Source organism: Geotrypetes seraphini, chromosome 3 (genome assembly GCF_902459505.1).
Source record: "Geotrypetes seraphini chromosome 3, aGeoSer1.1, whole genome shotgun sequence".
Lineage (NCBI taxonomy): Eukaryota > Metazoa > Chordata > Amphibia > Gymnophiona > Dermophiidae > Geotrypetes > Geotrypetes seraphini.
In genome coordinates, this window is record NC_047086.1 from 374212770 (window position 1) to 374235236 (window position 22467).

Below are 22467 nucleotides of genomic sequence, written 5' to 3' on the forward strand. Positions count from 1 at the left end.
TTCTATGGTAGACCAAAGGCAGGAAGCCACTCTGACCTCCCTCTGTTCTCCTCTGCTTTCCACTATGGGCCGATTGCTCAGCCATTACTTAGCAAACCAACAGAGAGAGTAGTTGCCTTATGAGAGAACACAAAGCAAACAAAGCAAAAGGCAAGAGAGATGTCCTAATCAACCAATATTCAAACTTTATTGTGAAAAAATCCCAACAACAAATAAAACACAATCAGTAAAAGTATAAAACATCATAAAATAGCAAAACAAAGGTAGGGAGGATGGATTCAAGCCAGTGATGTGAATGTGAGTAAGAGAAAAGAAATGTCTTTCTCTTTGAAAGAACCCTGTATGGGTGAAAATCTAATACTCAATATTCTGAGGCTTGCCCCGTCTATAAATAGAGAGAAGAAAAGAGACTATATCCAGTGTCATTTTGGTTTATTTTGGTGGTTCTATATATTGTATTTAATTGATAGGTAACCATCAAGTTTTTTTCTACTTATATACTTGTAATATCATAAACCAAACTGGCACCCATATTAAAACCATAAATGTACTGTATATTCAGACTAAAATTAGGGTCCGGGAGATTATGCTTGACTGAGGGTAAACAAAAGAACAGTTAAAATAACAGCCGGAAGAGTGCATGCGCACTCAATAAGATCCCTTGCAGGTAAACCAAAACTTTTACCGATTGTGTTTTATTTATTGTCTTTCAATTGCTTTGTTTATTTAGATACATATGTTTATCTTATGTTTTTAGTGTCCCCTGATGAAGGCATCATAGATGCCGAAACTTGGATCCTTGCTGGGACTTTTTTCAGAATAAAGTTTGAATATTGGTTGATTAGAACATCTCTCTTGCCTTTTGCTTTGTTTGTGCTTCAGCCATTACTTAGCCAGTCAATAGCTGCAGGGGAGGAGGAGGACCAGTAATTTAGAAGACATCAACCTTCTGTCCTGTTTTTCCCTACAGGCTGTATAAGGATTGTCAGGCCAGTAGTGTTTCCTGAGCTACTAGTCCTGCCTATTTTGCTGCTTATTGGCTGGCTAAGGAATGTCTGACCTATAGGCTGCAGGGGGAGGTGGGAGCAGTAGCTGAGGAGACATATTACTAAAACGAACCGTGTCAAGAAAAGTGTAGAATAACTTGTAAGTTTCATGGCTCCACATCATTCTCTGCTTGGTTGGGCTGAGAACTTTTCAGCGGCCCTTCGTATATTATAGTCTGTCTATATCAGGAACACCAACTGCAGTCTTCTGCAAGAACATTTTAAAATGCATGATTCTTGTTTGCAAGTAGGTGAAAATTGCTTCCTCTTCTCTGTAACACTTCTGTTCATATCCATGGCCATAGCAGGTTTTGGGAAAAAGGGCTCTTCTCTGGTGTGGCTGTGGCTATGTGTGGAAGGGGATCAGCACATTTTTAAAGTTACTGTATAATTGGAGAGGCACAAAACTAATATGCTACCTGTTGGTAGCAAAATGTCTCCCTGCAGCCCTGCATTCTTGCCTTACCTTTCCTCGAATGGGCTCAGAAGGAGATTTTCTGCAGTCAAGCTCATGCTGGAAAGATATCTGTTCTTGTAATATTTTCGGTACTGTCGATTTTGTCTTGGGAACTACAAGTGGAACTATGAGGGAAAAAAAAAGGGACTGAAAAAAGTAAGAATATGTACTTCACTTTGGACTCAATTCTATAAATGGCACTGAAAAAGTTAAGTGCAGTTTATAAAACAGCGCTTATCACCAGGATCCATGCCTAACTTTAGGCATAAGAATTTATACTATATTCCCGACACTCCCTGACTCCATCCCTGACACGAGTGCTGCCTGATTTGCTGAAAAAATTGGACTCGTCGATTCAGCAAACCCCATCCCTGCTGCTTTAGGAGGCCTCAGAGTGGAGGTATGTCAGTCTCATGGTGGGAGGGTTGGTAGTTCTGTTGCACAAGGGGATGGGTGAGAGGGGGGAGGAAAGATGCTGAATATTGGGGTGAGGGAGAAAGGAAAGAGGAAGAATTGGGGTGGAGGAGAGAAAGGGAGAGAATTGTTTTACATGAAAAAATAAGACATCCCCGAAAGTAAGCCCTAGTGCAATTTTTTGACCCAACATTAATATGATACTGTCTTATTTTCGGGGAAACACGGTAATGTTGAATAGGCTGAAATAGTGGCATAGCCATGTGACACATATCGTTAGCATAGCTGGAAGAGATCCCTGGGCCCTCTTTGGAGTTCCCCAAGTAGTTTCTTCCCCACAGCAGTCAGTAGAGGAGTTCCAGCTCCTGATGCTGGCATCCCATCAATGCATGCTCAGTCCAATTAGCACCCCCATGCATGTGTGCATAGGGGTTGAATTGAGCATGCATGGAGGGGTGCAGTGCCAATATTGCCTGCTGGGAATGTGCTGTTGACTGCTGCGGAAATGAGAATGCTCATGAGGGGTACTCCAGAGAGGATTCCTCAGCTGAAGGAGCCCAGGGATCCCCGCTACCCAAGGTATTTATTTTTACTACTTTGGAGGGGGGGGAGCAGGCAGTGAATAAATTAGTGAATTGTGCCTATCCAGTTCATCCCCAGGCACTGAAAAGCTGAGGTCCGTCTATGCTACTGAGCTGGAGAAACCGAAGAGAGAGGGAATACAGCATAGGAGGAGGGAGAAATAGAGAGGCAATGCTGGATGGGGGAAGAGAGATAGGTGGGGGAATGCTTAAGGTGACCATACATCCTGTTTTGAACGGGACTGTCCCTTTTTCAGTTCCCCTTTCCCGTTGTCCCCATGCACAGCTTCAGGACGCCAAAGTGTCCCATTTTCAGAGACGGCATCCCGAAGCTGTGTGTGGGGCCAACAGGACAGGCAGGGCAGTGCTTCTTCTGGACTTTCCCTTTCATTAATGGAATAGGAACAGCGCTCAGGCACCAATCGATGCGTTCTGCCCTCTCCACTGTCCCATAGGATGGGTCCTTAGCATAGCAGCCGCAGGGCTTGGCGGTAGTTTGTGTGGGGCCTGGCGGGAGCGGTGCATTGTGGGAAGATGGCAGATGGCGTCGGCCGGTTGCATGCCGAAGCTCTGCATAAGAAGGAGTGTTTCAAGGCTCTGCGGGGTAAACAACTGCAGGTCCGTGTTCGGGGGGAAGATAATGTATTGCGGACTGAAGTGGGGGATGCAGCAGCGGGGACTCAGGAGGTGTAGAAGGGACCTATTAGGTAAGGGGATGCGGGGCAGACAAACCAACGTTTTAGAAGGATAAGGAAGGAAAAAAACACGGGAAGATGCTGGACATGGAGGTTGTTTGGTGAAGGAAAAAAAAACAGACATGAAGTGAGTAGGAAGACAGGTGGGAGATGCTGGACACGGGGTGGATGCAATAAGAAGAAAAAGGAGGTTCTGGATATTGGGGCATGCTGACTCAGAAAGAGGGAGAAGGAAAAGGAAGAGGAATGAGAAATGCCAAGTCCATGGCAGGGAGGGAAAGGAAAGGAGATGCCAGGGCATGGAGGGGGAGAGAGATGCCAGGGCATGGGGGGGAGAAGTCAGATATCAGACCATGTGAAAAGAAGGAAGGAGGGAGGGAGAGAAAAGAAGGAGAGGAGATGCCAGATAATGGAAGGGGAGGGGGAGTTGGAAGGAGAGGAGAAATATGCCAAGGGCATGGGTGGAGAGACGGGAAACAAATGCCAGACCAGAGGGAGAGGAGGTGCCAGACCATGGAGGGAGAGAAATGCCAGGGCATGGGGGAGGGAAGGGAAGGAGACAGAGACACCAGACCTTGGGGTGGAGTAGGAAGGAAAGGAGAAGAGAGAGATTCCAGAGCATAGGGAGACAGAAAAATTGAGAGGGGGTGAAGCTGAAATGAATCATGTACAAAGAAGACAGTTTATGGAAGGAGCATAGAAAGAAGGAAGATACCATAAGGAAGAGAGAGAGGGCGGACACTGGAGAGGGCAGAGAATGGAAGGGGCGAGACAGAGGGTGAACAGTAGATGGAAGGGGTAGAGAGGCAGTGCTGTGAACAGGCAGCTTATGGCCAGCCCTGCCGGGGCCTTCCCTCTGCTGAATCACTTCCTGTAGATAGATGATGCAGCTGAGGGAAGGACCCAGCAGGGCCAGCCGCGAGCAGCCTGTTCACAGCGTTGCCTGTGCCGGCTGGCTGCCACTGCTACTGCTGCGCTGGGAGGCCTGCAAGTATGTTGGATCTCTAACTCTATCTGCATAGCTATCCGGATAGCAACTGAACATCACCATCTATCTGTATTCTAAGGTTTAAAAGCCCACCTCTTTAAGAGTGCTTTCAACTCCTAACTCCTTTCACCTTGGGTTCTACCCTCTATGTCATGTCTTCTCTGTCCGAGTGAGATTGTAAGCTCTTCCGAGTAGGGACCGTCTATAAATGTCAAAATGTACAGCGCTGCATACATCTTTCAGCGCTCTATAAATGATAAGTAGTAGTAGCTTTGAAAAATTTTGCACTGTAACTATGACAAATTTAACTTGTAAACTGTATATTATGTATATTAGTTTTAAATTCCTAGTTTGTGTTGAGTTAGGACAAAAGCTTTTATTGAATAGTACATAAAATTAAAACATTCACAACTTTAAATATTTCCTTCATTATTATCTAGCTTGCCATTTTTACATTGCAAACACTATTGGTTACATTTTCAAAGCTCGGTTTGTTTAATGGTGTTGAAATGCATGGACACCTTCCAGGTCTGTAGGGCATGGGCAAACCAAGATCTTTTTTACTCGGATCTGAACTTGCATATTCATTGCCAAAGCTGGGCCTGGAAAGACAGGCAGGATTTCCATTTAACAAGCAATAACGCATGAATAATGAAGGCTGCTGTAAGGATAGGGAACAAAATATGTACAGACAGCAGCCATGTAAGTGTTCCGACTCCTGGTCCATTTTAAGTCAAGCCATAAAGCAGTGTCCCTCAAACTGTGTGCCACGGCACAATGGTGTGCCCTGAAGAGATTCCAGAGTTTTACTTTATTTTTTTAAATTTCCCTTCATAAGTATACAATGGATGACATGTACGTCACGTACACAAGAGTCTGTCAATGTTATGAGCATCTGCGTGCGTAAGGATGTAACTGCCCAAACAAGTATCATTCTTTGAAGTGATTGGTCCTTGAAAACTAACAAGTAGTTTTAGTTTTTATCCAGTAGTTATCCTAACTTGAACAACAAAGCAATCAAGGCTTTATTAAAGGGTTGTTTTTATTTTAAATAATTTGTATTGAATATTCCAAAATACACAGGCCCATAAAGGCCGCAAATGAACACAACAGAATAATCACAAATGACTACTAATCTTCATATTATAGAGTTATTAGCGATATAAAAAAATATCACAGAGTGTGCAACATCCCTATCCCCTCCCACTTTCCTCAAACTAAAAAAGAGAAAGTCTCACCTCAGGTGCAACATGCAAAACTAATAATGGTAACAGGACAAGGGGTTCCCAAGATCTACCCCATAAATCCTTGCAACTTTTGTTTTCCAATCTAAATAATTATTCCATACCTTATGATAAGTATTCATAGTGTGGCATGTAATGGCTGTCAACTTAGACATGAGATGTAAAATAATAGTCCAACCTAGAATGAACTTTCTGCATATCTGGCATCAGCCTGCCTTTCCAGTTGGTGGCCAACACCATACGAGCCGCAGAAAATAGATGTAAAGCAAACAGATGTTCTGATTTCGTAAATCCAGGGACTGGAACACTAAGCAAACAACACGCTATTAGCAGAGGGCAATGTTTACGTAAGGTACTAACCAGCAATTTTCCCACCTCTTACCAATATTGTTGTATAACAGGACACCACCACCACACGTGACAAAAATCCCCCCCCCCCCCGGTCGCTTGCAGCCACGCCAACAAAGAGCTGAGCCTGTCCCATATATCTGATGAAATTTAAAAGGAATATAACACCAGCGGGTGATAATTTTGTACCCATTCTAATCTAATCGAATCCAATCTTCCATTTGTGAGTCGCAAAAAGCACAGTTACTTACCGTAACAGGTGTTATCCAGGGACAGCAGGCAGATATTCTTAACACATGGGTGACGTCACCGACGGAGCCCTCGGTACGGACCTTTTTAACTAGAAGTTTCTAGTTGGCCGCACCGCGCGTGCGCGAGTGCCTTCCCGCCCGACAGAGGAGTGCGTGGTCCCCAGTTAGGATAAGCCAGCTAAGAAGCCAACCCGGGGAGGTGGGTGGGACGTAAGAATATCTGCCTGCTGTCCCTGGATAACACCTGTTACAGTAAGTAACTGTGCTTTATCCCAGGACAAGCAGGCAGCATATTCTTAACACATGGGTGACCTCCAAGCTAACAAAGAGGGAGGTGGGATGGTTGGCCATTAGGAAAATAAATTTTGTAACACAGATTGGCCGAAGTGTCCATCCCGTCTGGAGAACGCATCCAGACAGTAGTGAGTAGTGAACGTGTGAACTGAGGACCAAGTGGCCGCCTTGCAGATTTCCTCGATGGGCGTGGAACGGAGGAAAGCTACAGAAGCAGCCATAGCTCGGACTCTGTGGGCCGTGACAGTTCCTTCCAGAGAGAGACCGGCCCGAGCATAGCAGAATGCAATACAGGCAGCAAGCCAATTTGAAAGTGTCCGTTTGGAGACAGGACGACCCAAACGGTTGGGATCGAAAGACAAAAATAGCTGAGTGGATGTTCGTTGAGCTCTGGTACGATCAAGGTAGTAAGCAAGGGCACGCTTACAATCCAGCGTGTGCAACGCCTGTTCCCCAGGATGCGAGTGAGGCTTAGGGAAGAAGACGGGCAACACAATGGACTGGTTGAGGTGAAAAGCCGAGACCACCTTGGGAAGGAATTTAGGGTGGGTACGTAGAACAACCTTGTCATGGTGAAAAACAGTGAATGGTGGGTCAGCAACCAGTGCATGCAGTTCGCTAACCCTCCTGGCAGAGGTGATGGCAATTAGGAAAAGCACCTTCCAGGTAAGAAGCCTGAGCGAAGTAGTGGCAAGAGGCTCAAACGGAGGTTTCATGAGTGCTGAGAGAACCACATTGAGGTCCCAGACGACAGGAGGAGGCTTGAGAGGCGGTTTGATATTGAAGAGACCTCTCATAAATCTGGAAACCAGAGGATGAGCCGTGAGGGGTTTTCCGAGAATAGGCTCATGAAACGCAGTGATGGCACTGAGGTGGACTCTGATGGAGGTAGTTTTGAGGCCAGCATTGGACAGCGAGAGCAAATATTCCAATACAGTTTCCACCGCTAAGGAGGTGGGTTCCTGATGATGCCGGAGACACCACGAGGAGAATCTGGTCCATTTCTGATGGTAACATTGGAGGGTGGCCGGCTTCCTGGAGGCGTCCAAGATGAGGCGGACCGGCTGAGATAGGTTCTCTGGAGAGGTCAGCCCGAGAGAAACCAAGCTGTCAGGTGGAGCGAAGACAGATTGGGATGCAGTAGAGACTGATGCTGCTGCGTAAGTAGAGTAGGAAACACAGGAAGGAGAATGGGTTCCCTGGAGCTGAGTTGGAGCAGGAGTGAGAACCAGTGTTGGCGAGGCCACCGAGGTGCGATAAGAATCATGGTGGCGTTGTCCTTGCGGAGTTTGGACAAGGTCCGCAACATCAGAGGAAGTGGAGGGAAGGCATACAGGAACCGATCCCTCCAGTCGAGCAGGAATGCATCCGGAGCCAGACGGTGAGGAAAGAAGAGTCTGGAACAGAATTGGGGCAGCTGATGGTTGTGAGGTGCTGCAAAGAGGTCCACCTGCGGAGTGCCCCATCGAGCAAAGATGGAGAGCAGAGTCGGAGGGTCCAACGTCCACTCATGAGGTTGAAGGATGCGGCTGAGATTGTCGGCCAGAGAGTTCTGTTCGCCCTGGATATAGACCGCCCTGAGAAAGAGATTGCGGTCCGTGGCCCAGGTCCAGATGCGCAGAGCCTCCAAACAAAGGGGGCGAGATCCGGTGCCGCCTTGCTTGTTTATGTAGTACATGGCGACTTGATTGTCTGTGCACAGGAGGAGGACTTGAGGGCAGAGAAGATGTTGGAAAGCCTTGAGGGCGTAGAACATGGCTCTGAGTTCCAGGAAATTTAGGTGATGACGACGCTCCTGTGGGGTCCAAAGTCCCTGGGTGCGTAGATCTCCTAGGTGAGCTCCCCACGCGTAGGGGGACGCATCTGTGGTGATGATCATAGAGTGGGGGGGCAGATGAAAAAGTAGACCCCTGGAAAGATTTGAGGAGTTCAACCACCATTGGAGAGATTGCTGAAGAGATGATGTCACAGAGATGGGATGAGAAAGAAGATCCGTAGTCTGTGACCATTGGTTGGCGAGAGTCCACTGAGGCGTACGAAGGTGGAGACGTGCCAGAGGAAGGACATGCACCGTCGAGGCCATGTGACCCAGGAGGACCATCATCTGTCGGGCAGGAATGGAGGGATGCATGAGTACCTGACGGCAGAGATGGAGCAGGGTCCGCTGGCGATCAGAGGGGAGAAAGGCCCTCATCAGCGTGGTGTCCAGAACTGCTCCAATGAATTGAAGTCGCTGGGTGGGAAGCAGATGCGACTTGGGGTAGTTGATCTCGAACCCCAGGAGGTGGAGGAGAGAGATGGTGTGATGAGTAGCTTGTAGCACGAGTTGAGATGAAGGTGCTTTCACCAACCAATCGTCCAAGTAGGGGAACACCTGGAGGTTGTGAGATCTGAGGAAGGCCGCCACCACTATAAGGCACTTGGTGAAGACTCTGGGGGAGGAGGCGAGGCCAAACGGTAGCACTTTGTACTGATAGTGGTGGTGTAGCACCTGGAACCGCAGGTAGCGGCGAGAATTCTGATTGATGGAGATGTGAGTGTAGGCCTCTTTGAGGTCCAGGGAACATAGCCAGTCGTGTTGAGAAAGAAGAGGGTAAAGCGTGGCAAGGGAGAGCATTCTGAACTTTTCCTTGACCAGACACTTGTTGAGGTCCCTGAGATCGAGAATGGGACGGAGGTCTCCCGTCTTTTTGGGAACCAGGAAGTAGCGGGAGTAGAATCCCTGACCCCTTTGATCTGGAGGTACTTCTTCGATGGCATTGAGAAGGAGGAGGGATTGAACCTCCCTCAGGAGGAGGGGGGTTTGAGATGAGTGTGAAGCAGACTCTACGGGAAGGTTGTCCGGTGGAAGAGTCTGGAAGTTGAGAGAGTAGCCGTGGCGGATGATGTTGAGGACCCACTGGTCCGACGTGATGACTTCCCAACGGCTGGAGAAAATGGTGAGACGACCCCCGATAGGCTGTGGAAGAAGCAGCGAGGGTGGATGACTGGCTATGCCCTGGAGAGAAGAGTCAAAAGGGCTGAGATTGTTTAGCAGGCTGAGGAGGCTTAGAGGGTTGAGTGGCCTGAGATCGAGCCTGGGCATGGTGCTGCTGTTGACGGGGTCGCCGAGATTGTTGGGGAGGCGGATTGAGTGGCCTGGCTGAGAACCTCCGCTGGTAAGATGATTGAGGCCGATAGGGTCGGGCAGGCGGAGCCTTCTTTTTCGGCTTGATCAGGGTGTCCCACCTGGTCTCATGGGCCGAGAGTTTCTGGGTGGTGGAATCCAGTGACTCTCCAAAGAGTTCATCCCCGAGACAGGGGGCGTTGGCCAAACGATCCTGGTGGTTGATGTCCAGGTCGGAGACTCTGAGCCAGGCTAAGCGACGCATGGCTACGGCCATGGCAGAGGCCCGAGAGGTGAGCTCGAAGGAGTCGTATATCGAGCGGACCATATATTTGCGCATTTGGAGAAGGCCAGAGATGTGTTGTTGGAATAGCGGGACCTTGCGCTCAGGAAGGTACTTCTGGAGGGCAGACAGTTGTTGGACCAAATGTTTCAGATAGAAAGAAAAATGGAAGGAATAGTTGTTTGCCCTGTTGGCAAGCATGACATTCTGGTAAAGCCTCTTGCCAAACTTGTCCATGGTCTTACCTTCTCTGCCAGGAGGGGTAGAGGCATAGACACTGGAGCCCTGAGTCTTTTTTAAGGTGGATTCAACCAGAAGGGACTCATGGGGCAATTGAGATTTGTCGAATCCAGGAATAGGGATGACACGGTAAAGGTTGTCCAGTTTACGGGGGGCTCCCGGTACCGTGAGGGGATTTTCCAAGTTTTTGTAGAACGTTTCCCGTAGGATGTCATGCACGGGAAGCTTGAGGAACTCCTTAGGAGGTTGCTCAAAGTCTAAAGCCTCTAGAAAGGCTTGAGACTTTTTTGAGTCAGATTCTAGGGGAAGGGACAGGGCAGCAGACATTTCTCTCAGAAATTTGGAAAATGAGGACTGCTCTGGTTTAGAGGTGGCATCGGGTGCCGATGGTTCCTCATCAGATGAGGAGGGATCCTCCTCGGTACCGAGAGGAGTTTCCTCCCATAAGTCAGGGTCCCTGACCTCTGGTGCATGTCGAGACACCGGGGTGGAGGGCGCGGTATGGCGAGTCTTGGACAAAGACTTTCCAGAGCGCACCGAAACGGTACCAGGAGAGGACGACCGGCGTCGATCTCGGTCCCGGGAAGAATGCCGTCCCGCCTGGTGCCGAGGAGGATCCAATGTGGCCTGAGAATGAACCACCGGATCGCCATGGAGTTGTTGGGCCGAAAGGATCGGCATGGAGGTGTTCACAGGTACCGAAGGGGTGGACACCGGGGGCTCGGTACGGGGCTCGGGCCGGTCTGGTACCGGAAGGAGCGGTGCCAGGATAGTGGGCAACAGGTGTTCAAGTTGTTTCTTTAACTGCTCCTGGAGTTGAGCCTTTAAGATGGCCGAGATACGGTCATCTAGGGGTGGCATCGGAACCGCTTTCTTTTTCTTTGGTTCCTTGGATGCCGCTCCACGCCCCGGCGATGAGGAGGCCGATGACGAGGCACTCACCGAGATCGGGGCGGAGCGTTTGCGGGACCGGTGCGATGCCGGTAGGGATGGTGTCGCCACCGTAGCTGGAGGGCGCTCGAGGGAAGAGGAAGGCTTCTTAGCTGGCTTACCTGGCGCCAGCGACGCCGATGTGGGGTCGGTCGGTGTCGAGGTCGACGGTGCCGATTTTTGAGGTACCGCCGTTGAAGTTGAGGAGTCCATCGCCGACTCGGTGCCGAAGAGAAGAGTTTGTTGAATTCTTCGGTTTTTAAGGGTTCTCTTTTGAAGAGTGGCACAGCGGGTGCAGGAGTCCGCCCGATGCTCCGGTCCCAGACACTGCAAGCACCAATTGTGTGGGTCAGTGATGGAGATCGGGCGTGCACACCGCTGGCACTTCTTAAAACCGACCTGCGGGGGCATGAAGGGGAAGATAGCCTCCGCAAAATCGAAGCCCGAGGCCTGTATACTGGCAACAGGCCCCGCCGGGGCAAAAACGAAAAAAAAAAGGGGAAAAAAGCAAAGTTTTTTTTTTGTTTTTTTTTGCAAATCAAAGAAAAATAAACCCGAAGGTAAAGAAAGAAAAAATAAGGAAAAAAAGCGCGAGCGGGAAGGCAAAAAGTGGTTTCAACGGCCGTTGAAAAAACACACGCGTCTTCTTCGCTCCGCGGAAACGAAGAAACTGGGGACCACGCACTCCTCCGTCGGGCGGGAAGGCACTCGCGCACGCGCGGTGCGGCCAACTAGAAACTTCTAGTTAAAAAGGTCCGTACCGAGGGCTCCGTCGGTGACGTCACCCATGTGTTAAGAATATGCTGCCTGCTTGTCCTGGGATAATACCTATACTGAATATTAATAAATGGTCACGTTAGTGATAGACCTAAACCTGAGTTTTCTGTTGTGATCAGTTGGATTGTACTGCCCATAAGACAACTTCCTGCCCAGAGCTAGAGTAGAGTTAAGACTCATCTGGAGTGATGCCATTTTCCTGAGCCCACCTTCCAGGAGTTTAAGAGCTAGTCTGGCTTCTCACATTACCTCTGTGTCTTCTGGAAACTGCTAATCTAATCCTTAAGTTTATATACCGCATCATCTCCATGAGTATGGAGCTCGACACGGTTTACAAGAACTTAAAATAGTGGGTAGAGAAGAAGAAAAAGGATTACATGAACTTATGTGTAGAAGGGGGGAGAGAAAGGGGGGAAGGATAGAGCTACAATTTGCTGAAAAGCCAGGTTTTCAGTTGTTTGCGGAATAACTGAAGGGAGCTCAGGTTCCGCAGCGGGGTGGTGAGGTCGTTCCAAAGACTTGTGATTTTGAAGAGAAGGGATTTTCCTAGTTTGCCTGCATAGTGGATGCCGCGTGGAGAGGGGAAGGCTAGTTTAAGCCTTTGGGCAGTTCTGGAGGAGTCGGGACTGGAGGAGTTGAAAGACAGTGGGATAAGAGGAGGCAGGATTCCGTGAATGATCTTGAAAGCCAGGCAGGAACATTTGAAATGGATTCTGGAGATTATTGGGAGCCAGTGCTGGAAACCAAAGGCAGTTTCAAAGGTGCCTAAATGTCTGAAGCTACTCTCCCTTTTCCCTGGAAACCCAGATGCAAGGCAGCTTAGCACATACAGGTCAGAAGTTCACACTTTTTTTTGTAGAACGCAGTACAACACAGCTCTGATAATTTTAAACTGCAAACTTTTACACTTTTTACTCGCAGTCATAGGGAATATATGCACTACTCCTTACCTCCAGGGCTACACTAGTTTATCAGGCTTCTGAGGTCAGGGCAATACTCAGTGCAACTTGAACAACTACTGAAAAGATATGAACTAAATCCAAATAATACATTCTATAAGCTGTGCACTAACATTTACAGGTATACACCTATTTTATGCATAAATGGTTAAAATATGAGCACTTATGTGTGTGCTTGTATAATCAGAAAAATGGAAATAGAACTAGAGGAAATTACCCAGTAATCTATAAGCCAAAATCATCTAACCACTCCAGTAAAAAAAATATTAATAAAATATATGATGCATAATGCTGAAGAAAGAAGGAAAACTAGTGCAAGCTAGCAATAGGAACATCAAAGGTGAAAAGAACCACAACAACAGCACTCAATTTCAGAAAAGGGAATTACGAGGCCATGAGGAAAATGGTGGGAAAGAAACTCAGCAGCAGATCAGGGAAGATGGAGACCGTAGAAAAAGCCTGGTCCCCACTCAAGGACACGGTGCACAAAGCACAGAACCTGTACGTCCCCAAGTTTAGGAAAGGGTGCAAAAAGAATCGAACAAAAAACCCGGTGTCGATAACAAATGCAGTAAAAAAGGCGATAAGGGACAAGAAAACATCGTTCAGAAAATGGAAAAAGGACCAAACCAAGGACAACCAGAAGGAGCACAAAAGACACCAAAAGGAATGTCACCAAGTGTTAGGAAAGCAAAAAGAGAATATGAAGAGAGACTAGCGGGGGAAGCAAGAAACTTCAAACCATTCTTCAGGTACGTGAAGGGGAGGCAACCGGCCAGGGAGGAAGTGGGACCATTGGATGATGGAGACAAGAAGGGAGTGGTAAAGGAGGAAAAAGAGATAGCTGACAGGTTAAACAAGTTCTTCTCGTCAGTCTTCACGAGAGAGGACACATCCAATATTCCAGAACCCGAGGAGATCATAAGTGGGGATCAGGATGAATAGCTGGTCCAACTAGAGGTAAGCCAAGAGGATGTCCTCCGACAGATAGACAGACTGAAAAGCGACAAATCACCAGGCCCGGACAGCATCCACCCAAGGGTATTAAAAGAACTGAGAAACGAAATAGCAGAAACACTTCGCCAAATATGTAACCTATCCTTAAAAACTGGGGAGATCCCGGAGGACTGGAAAATAGCAAATGTCACGCCCATCTTTAAGAAGGGATCAAGGGGTGACCCGGGAAACTACAGGCCGGTGAGCTTGACCTCGGTTCCGGGAAAGATGATGGAAGCACTGGTTAAGGACAGCATCTGCAAACACATAGAAAACAATGGACAGCTGAAGGCGAGCCAGCACGGCTTCTGCAAGGGAAGGTCGTGCCTCACGAACTTACTGTACTTCTTTGAGGGAATAAACAGCCAGATGGATAAAGGGGAATCCATAGACATAATTTACCTTGACTTCCAAAAAGCCTTCGACAAGGTACCCCACGAACGGCTGCTTAAGAAGCTGTGGAACCACGGGGTGTAAGGGTATGTCCACCGATGGATCAAACACTGGCTGGCGGGCAGGAAACAGAGGGTTGGAGTAAAGGGCCATTACTCAGACTGGCAATGGGTCATGAGCGGAGTTCCACAGGGGTCGGTGCTGGGACCGCTCCTGTTCAATATATTTATTAACGACCTGGAGGCGGGAACAAAATGTGAGGCTATTAAATTTGCGGATGGCACCAAACTCTGCAGCAGGGTTAGAACCGCGGAAGACTGCGAAGACCTGCAAAGGGACCTAACGAGGCTGGAAGAGTGGGCAAAAAAGTGGCAAATGAGCTTTAACATAGAGAAATGCATATAGGGAGAAAGAACCCGATGTTCAGCTACAAAATGGGGGGATCATTGCTAAGGGTAAGCAACCTTGAAAGAGACCTGGGGGTGATGGTGGACACAACATTGAAAGCATCAGCACAGTGTGCGACAGCCTCAAAGAAAGCGAACAGAATGTTGGGTATCATTAAAAAGGGTATCACGATCAGGACGAAGGAAGTCATCATGCTGCTGTATCGTGCAATGGTGCACCCACATCTGGAGTACTGTGTCCAGTACTGGTCGCCTTACCTCAAGAAGGACATGGCAGTACTTGATGGAGTTCAGAGAAGAGCGACTAAACTGATAAAAGGTATGGAAAACTTTTCATACGCTGATAGGTTGGAAATGCTGGGGCTATTCTCCCTGGAAAAGCGGAGACTTAGAGGAGACATGATAGAAACTTTCAAAATCCTGAAGGGCATAGAGAAGGTAGACAGGGACAGATTCTTCAGACTGTGGGGAACCACAAGTACAAGGGGGCACTCGGAGAAATTGAAAGGGGACAGATTTAGAACAAACGCTAGGAAGTTCTTTTTTACCCAGAGGGTGGTGGACACATGGAACGCGCTTCTGGAGGTTGTGATAGGCCAGAGCACGCTACAGGGGTTCAAGGAAGGTTTAGATAGATTCCTAAAAGATAAGGGGATTGAGGGGTACAGATAGAAGTAGAGGTAGGTTATAGGAATAATCAGGGACCACTTCACAGGTCATAGGCCTGATGGGCCGCCACGGGAGCAGACCGCTGGGCACGATGGACCTCTGGTCTGACCCAGTGGTGGCAACTTCTTATGTTCTTATGCTTCAAATATTATAGGGGCCAAATGTCCAAGTCACAAGAGAGTGTGAGCAATATTAAATAAATTCTATTCCTGCAACTTCCTCACCAGCAGAAAAAAAGCTAACATTTTATACTGGAGTGGTTACAATTTGGTTTATACCAGGAGTCTCAAAGTCCCTCCTTGAGGGCCGCAATCCAGTCAGGTTTTCATGATTTCCACAATGAATATGCATGAGGTCTTTGTGCATGCACTGCTTTCAATGCATATTCATTGGGGAAATCCTGAAAACCCGATTGGATTGCGGCCCTCAAGGAGGGACTTTGGGATCCCTGGTTTATACATAGCTGTGCTCATATAACCACTTAAGTGTTAGCAGGGTGCAAATTTGTGCTTAACTTACCTAGGTGGGACACAGGCGGGACTCCTACTTATGCATGTAACTTGGAGAATATAAACATAGAAACATATTAAAGTAGATAAAGATCATATGGCCTATTCAGTTTGCCCATGCATACCACTGACTATCCTTCCTCTTAGGGTTATCAGACATCCAGATTTACCCGGACATGTCCTCTTTATAGAGGGTCTGGGTGTCTGGACCGCTTTTCAAAACCCAACACTTTGTCCAGGTTTTGAAAAGCAGATTGCACGGATGCCCTCCCCACCGATAAGTGCAGGCTGAAGGGGGTGGAACTAGGGGCATGGCGTGGGTGTAATGGGGTGGAACTGGGTGGGCCTGGAGGCGGGTCTATGGGTCCAGATTTTACTTATGTAAAATCTGGTAACCCTACTTCCTCTCCCTTAGAGACTTTACAAATTTATCCCAAGCTTTCTTGAATTCAGACTGTCTTCACCTCCCCCAGGCCATTCCATACATTCACTACCCTTTACAAGAAGAAGTATTTCCTTTCCCCTTTATCTTATGCCCCCTCATTGCAGAATAGTATAACTTATGTGTGTCCCCTGCTGCATTTCGCACCTTAGTCAAACAGGGTTAGTTCCGAAGGTTTTTTATGCCTATGATGCTTGTGAGTTGAACTGAGTTAAAAAGTGGCTCTCTCCGATCTGAGGCTTTTTTCTCTTCAAATTTTAAGCTTCTCAGCAGTGGTGCTAGTGGAGTTGTTCTGTGTATTTTGCTATTACCTCCTATCCCATGCTTTCTGATTTCCTCAGAGTCTTTCATGAGGTACTTTGTAAATGCCTTTTGAAAATCCAGATACACAATATCAACTGGATAACCTTTATTCACCCCTTCAAAGAAATGTAGTAGATTGGTAAGGCAAAATTTCCTTTGACAGTCTAAGCACCTGTTATTAACTTATCCTGGGACTGGTTATTTGTGTCTGTTGGAGGTGGGCTGGACTAGTTATAAGAAAAGTGCCAAGCTTATATTGAAAAATGTATGTTAGTATTGATGTGTACCATATTTTATCCTAGGACAAGCAGGCAGCATATTCTCACATATGGGTGATGTCATCCATGGAGCCCGGGACAGACAGCATCAAAAGTGCACTGTCACTTTAAGTTTTAAGAAACTTTGTGAGTGCCTTCCTGCCCGACGCCTGCTCGTGGTAACTCAGTTTTTCGTTTTCCGTTTTCCGTGGAGCAAAGTTTGTTTTGACTGAACTCTGTTCAGCTGGCGTTGCCTTCCCGCTTCATGTTTTCTTTTTTCCCCGGTTTAGTCTAATATTTCTTTTGTTTGAATTGTCACTTACAAATCATGTTTCTCAGGTTGTATTAACTTCCTTCTGCTATTTATGTCAGCTAAGAAAAATTTGAATGGATTTTTCTGAAGCAGATTTTGCTCAAATATTTTATGCACTTGTTTTATCCCATATGGACTATTGTAATGCATTATTTGTGGGTTTGTCAGCCAAGAATTTCCTGTGATTGCAACATGTACAGAACGAAGCAGTTTGTCTGCTGAAAAGTCTAGACTTCCATGATCTTGTCTCCTGCATTGGCCTCTGTTCATTGGTTGCGTATCAGAAGATATATCTTTAAGAGCCTGGTTTTGGCCTTTAGTTTTTCATAATATGGTTCCAGATTATATATTACGAGGGGCAACTGAAAAGTTCTCAGCCCAACCAAGAAGAGAATGATGTGGAGCCATGAAACAAGTTATTCCACACTTTTCTTAACGCCTTTTGTTTTAATGATATGATATGAAATGAAAAGTGTCAAGTGTGGAATAAGAAGAGAGATGGCTGTATTTGCTTTCAGGATGATCCCTCCACTTAGAATGTGCCCGCAGGCAAGCTTATTATCATTGCATGCCTACACCATCAAATCAAATCCCATCATTTGTTAGGTCATTGGATGGGATGTTGAGTTTCAGGAAAACTGTGAAAACTTATCTTTTTACATAAAATGTCTGCAAATCTAGATCTTGAATTTTAAATTGATACTTGGATGGGTCTCCAATTCTGTAACCGTGGAAACCAATTGTAGGCTGTATAAGAACACGTGTTTGTACTACCCTGCTGCTGATTACATAATTTTATGTATGTTGATGTGTAACCCATTCTGGGCTGTTTTGGGTGGATGGGCTAAAAAAAAAAAAAAGGAGTAAATAAATAAATCTGCCCAATAAATAAATCTCTTCCTTTTACCATTGACAAATGTATTTTTATATTTGGGTTTAACTTATGCTAATTTCAATAGTATTTCAAGGTGAGTTGCATTTCAGGTACATTATTTCTCTGTCTCCCGAGGACGTTCAACCTAGGCTTGAAAATTCTATCATTTCATGGCTGTTTTTTCAGGTGCTGCATTGTGAGTGATGTTGATGTTCTGCAGCTTGGAGTGAAGGCCTATTCAGCACTGAGACTTGTTTTAGCCTGCTGTTTCTAAATGACAGGAATTATAATAATCTATCCTTGCCAGCTTCAGTTTCCCTGCCGTGCACAGGAAAGGGAAGGCCAGAAAGCCATTATTCATGCTTGGAACAAATAATAGTTTGGAAGACACAAATACAGTTTTATTCCTGCCTGCGTGAGAATCAACGACATGAGGAATTAGAAGTCCGTCTATATATAGCTTTCTGCAGCAACTGGCTTTGCAGTTTGGAAAGGGGTGGGAGGTAGCGCTCTGTTATTATCCTGGGGTTAAGTAGTTAACTGGCTGGGAATGGCTGCTGACCAGTTAACTCATATCTGGGTGGCTAATCGGGCATTTTCAGCAGCATTTAACTGGTTATTGCCACTGAAAATGCCAAAAAACAAGCCAGCGATGCCGGAGGTGTTTCAGAAGCATGACCACTTAAGTCCCAATATTTGGAACTTAAGCAGCCAAGCTAAGCAAGCAAATAAGGCTGCATACTAAGCAGGTCTATCTTTGCCTGCTAAGCCATGGCCAGTTAAGTCTGAATATCACCTTAACCAGCCCTGCACTAGCTGGCATTGAAAAACTCAGATATTAATGCTGATCACCGGAAACAGCCCGGCATTGAACATCCGGGTTTAATGTTAGTGGTGGGCAGTCAAAGCGCTGCCCACTGCTGGCTGAACATCAGGCGGATCTTTTCTGCAAGGGAGCAGAGAGACTGGGGTCACCTCCTGAGATAGTCTACCACTGTGGGAATCAACGCCAACCTAGTCCATCAAATGCAGCTTATCCAAAACACGGCTATAAGGCTCATATTCAAACTGAAAAAATACGACTCAATTTCTGCCTACTTTAAGCAACTTCTGGGCTGCCCATCTCATCTCGGATAAAATTCAAAATACTCTACGGAAACGCAGCCACCCCTCTTATCCAACTCTTCTCTAAGGCATGGTCAACCTCTCGCAGAGCTCTCAATAAGATACAACAAAACCTCCCTTCAACAGAAAACCTCAAATATTGGCGTATATTCCACTCCATGCTCACCTTCCTAGGAGTAAAAACCTGGAATAACCTCGCAGAGACAATAAGAACGGAACCCAACCACACCTCAATTTGGAAGAAATTGAAGACCCTTCTAATTGATAACTAAATTCTCTTCAACAAATTAACTCTACATGAACACTCAATATTCTTTTGATATTGACCAGGCTTCTTTCTCTGTATATTTCCTATCTATTCTCTCCTTCTTCCCCCAATTCCCCTCCGTGTCTTATGTATCCTTTTTCTCATTACATTGTAAGTCGCCTTGAGCCTGCACAGGTATGCACGATGCAAAAATACTAGATTAGATATGCTGCAGCTGCCATACCAACACCAGGGAGTCATGCTCTGCTGGTCTCCTTCATTCTCAGCTTCCATCTCTTTTCTTTTAATCTTCATCACTTCTCACTCCTTCCTAGCTTCTCATGTCTTTCAGCTCTCACCTGTCAGTCCACCCCATTTTCCTCTCTCCTAACCTTCAATTCCTTTTGTCTCCCGTTTCTTCCACTACTTCTTTAAGCCCACAAAATCCCTTATCCTTATAATGCCTCCATTTCCATTCTTGCTTCTTCAATCTCTCTTCCCCAGCATTTGCCCACCTGTCTCTTCCACCATCTTTCCCCTTCAGCATCCATTGTTCTATTTTCTTCCTTCTCCCAATCCTCCTGTCTCCTTCCTCACACAATTATTCAATCTCCTGTCTCTTCTCCTTTTTCACCGTATTCTCTTTCCTGTCTCTTCCATCCTTTCCACCAGCATTTGATCAATCTCCTCTACTGCAGGCAAGACCTAGTTAGAAGAGCAGGCTAAGAACCCGGAAGCCAGGGTTAAAATTATCTTCGTCTAGCTGACTCTCCTTGTGACCTTGGCTACGTCACATTGTCTTCCACTGCTCCAGTTACTTAGGCCCCTATTTACTAATCCAAAGCACAACAGTACAGTTGTGGCCTTTGCTAACCCATAGCAAAGTAGTGTGCTTGTGTGTCAATTGACTGTGAGATTAATGAATCCCAGGGTACCTCAGCATTGAAGGTTAGTAAATCCCATAGTCAATATTTTTTTGCATTGCTGGAATCATGACTATCATGTGTTCCCAAAGGTGCCCCAAATTATACGCAATCCTGAGATCTGCACACTAATAAATCAGTTAATGAGCCAATGTCAATTAATAATTGGCTGTTATCAATTATTGAAATTAATTATCTCTAATTTGGATTTTGTGTGTGGATCTAGCTGTGTGTGATTCTAAGGTATAAAGATCTACACCCAAATCTTCTCACACACAACCAACCCAAAAGGAGGCATGGTTGCCTTTAACGCGGTCTCTAAATCGGTTCCAGACAGTTTAGCCTGCATGTATTTTAGTGGCAGATTATCAAAACAGATTACCGTGGTCTTTTCTGAGCTTCCTAGCAGTCTCCAATTCTGTCATACAAATGGGCTCATCAATATTTAAACGAGCACTCTGGTTGATTCTTCAACATCACCGAGTAATTCTCGAAGCACAGAGTCGGCTTTTGGCGAGAAAAAACAGCAACCAGTACTGTGCCAGCACTGTGAAAAGCGTATCTTTGGCGTGTGTTTTGACTGTGGCTGCTGAAATAAAATAAAAATTACACGATTAACATAAATTATAGTAAACTAAACTAAAACTTAGTTTTATAAACCGGGTCATCAGTCAATTTGGAGCTCGACTCAGTTAACATTAAAAAAAGGAAAAATAAAAAAGAACTAGATAAGAAAAGAACTAAAGCAGAAGAGGTAGAAGTAGTTAATTTCCAAAGTGCTTGGCGAACAGAATTGTCTTCAAAGCCTTCCTGAATGATAAGAAGGGGCCTAAGCTTCTTAACGAAAGCGGCAGTTTATTCCAGAGCTCTGTCAATTTGAAGGAGAAAGAATGACTAAATTGCTTAATAGATTTATTTTTACCCCTAAGAGAAGGAAAGGAGAGTTTTAATGTCTGAGATCTTCTGGCCAGGTGAGATCTACACACATTCCAGTCCAAAAGGACAAGAGTAGTTAAGAAGCCAAATAAAATCTTAAATGCAATACAGATGCATTTAAATTGAATTCTCAAATGAACTGGGAGCCAGTGTAGTTCTCTGAGCAATGGGGACACATGGTCAAACTTACTCTTGCCAAAAATGATTCTGGCAGCGGTATTCTGTATCAACTGGAGTCTCTGCAGATTAGCCTTGGATAAGCCAACGTAGATTGAATTGCAGTAGTCCAGAAGTGCTAGAATGATTGATCGAACCAAGATGGAGAAATGCTGTTGATGAAAAAGCGCTCGAACCTTCCGCAAAACACGGAGATTGAAAAAACCTTTTTTTTTTAACATGAGAATTAACTTGATCCTTAAATTTGAGTGTGTGGAGGTGTTGGACAAAAGTACACTTCTTGAGCGTGTTTATTATAGCCATGTCTTATGTGTTTCTGGCTGTGGTTCATGATAAATTTTGACATTAAAAACAAATTATAAGATTTACATGCATTTCATCTCATGTAAATTTAGCGAACCTTTGCTATTCTCCGCCAGTCTCATTTGCGTTCATGTTTTTTTTTAAAGAATGACTCGCCTTTTTGAAATCACTAAAATAACGGCTGCGACAGCGGCCCATCGGTTTCTACTACAAAGTTTTGAGAATCTATTCTAGCCCTTAGGTCCAATTGAGCAGCATGAAATAGGAGAAAGATGAAATTACTGCCCCTCCACACACAAAAGACAAGAAAAAAAAAAATAAAGCAAGACACAAAAATAGTGCCCTTAGCAACATAAGTTCCTCTGGTAAAGATCAATTTAAAATAGACTTTGTTTCATTCTGTGCCTTTAGGGCAACCTCTTGACAAACTTCTGCATTTGTAGTTCTAAACACTGCTAAGGTATTATAAAGTTCCGCTTTCCTGTAAGGACCCATCAGTTTTGTTTTAAAACCAGAAGTATACAAAGAGCATACAAGCAGTACTACTTTTTCAAGTTATTCCACTTGTTTGAAACGTTGTGCACGTTCCCTGTTTCCTGATGGCTGTTTGTTTACTGGGAAGCAGACCATCTCATTCCCCTCCACCCCCTTACTGTAGTCATGGAAATATTAAAATAATTTTTTTTTTTTTTTAAGCATTTAACAAACAATAACATTGTGTGGGCACTCCACACTTCCAAGCTGTGCCTCTTTTTCCGGTAATCAAGGGAGGTTAATCGAACCCACCTTCTAACAATAACGGTAGCAAGAGTGTCAATTTAGGAAAGAGCAATGCCTAAAAGACTGGATGGCCGAATTCCTCCGACAGTTTCAGCTAGAAATGCCCTTTCCAGTGTATTACAGTTTCCTTTTCCTGCAAGGAGTATGTTTTGTTTCATCAGTAAGATTTCTAAACAAATGCATCCAGCATGCAGTGACGG

At 45.7% G+C, this 22467-nt stretch overlaps 1 protein-coding gene across 3 annotated transcripts in view; it reads right to left on the reverse strand.

The window, feature by feature from the left end:
- Window positions 1-22467, reverse strand: part of C3H2orf73 (chromosome 3 C2orf73 homolog) — a 59557-nt gene that overhangs the window by 3620 nt on the left and 33470 nt on the right. For all 3 annotated transcript variants that reach the window (XM_033935727.1, XM_033935729.1, XM_033935728.1), the window contains one exon: window positions 1513-1628. In XM_033935727.1, coding sequence (XP_033791618.1) covers window positions 1513-1628 — 116 coding nt within the window. The remainder of the gene's footprint in view (window positions 1-1512; window positions 1629-22467) is intronic.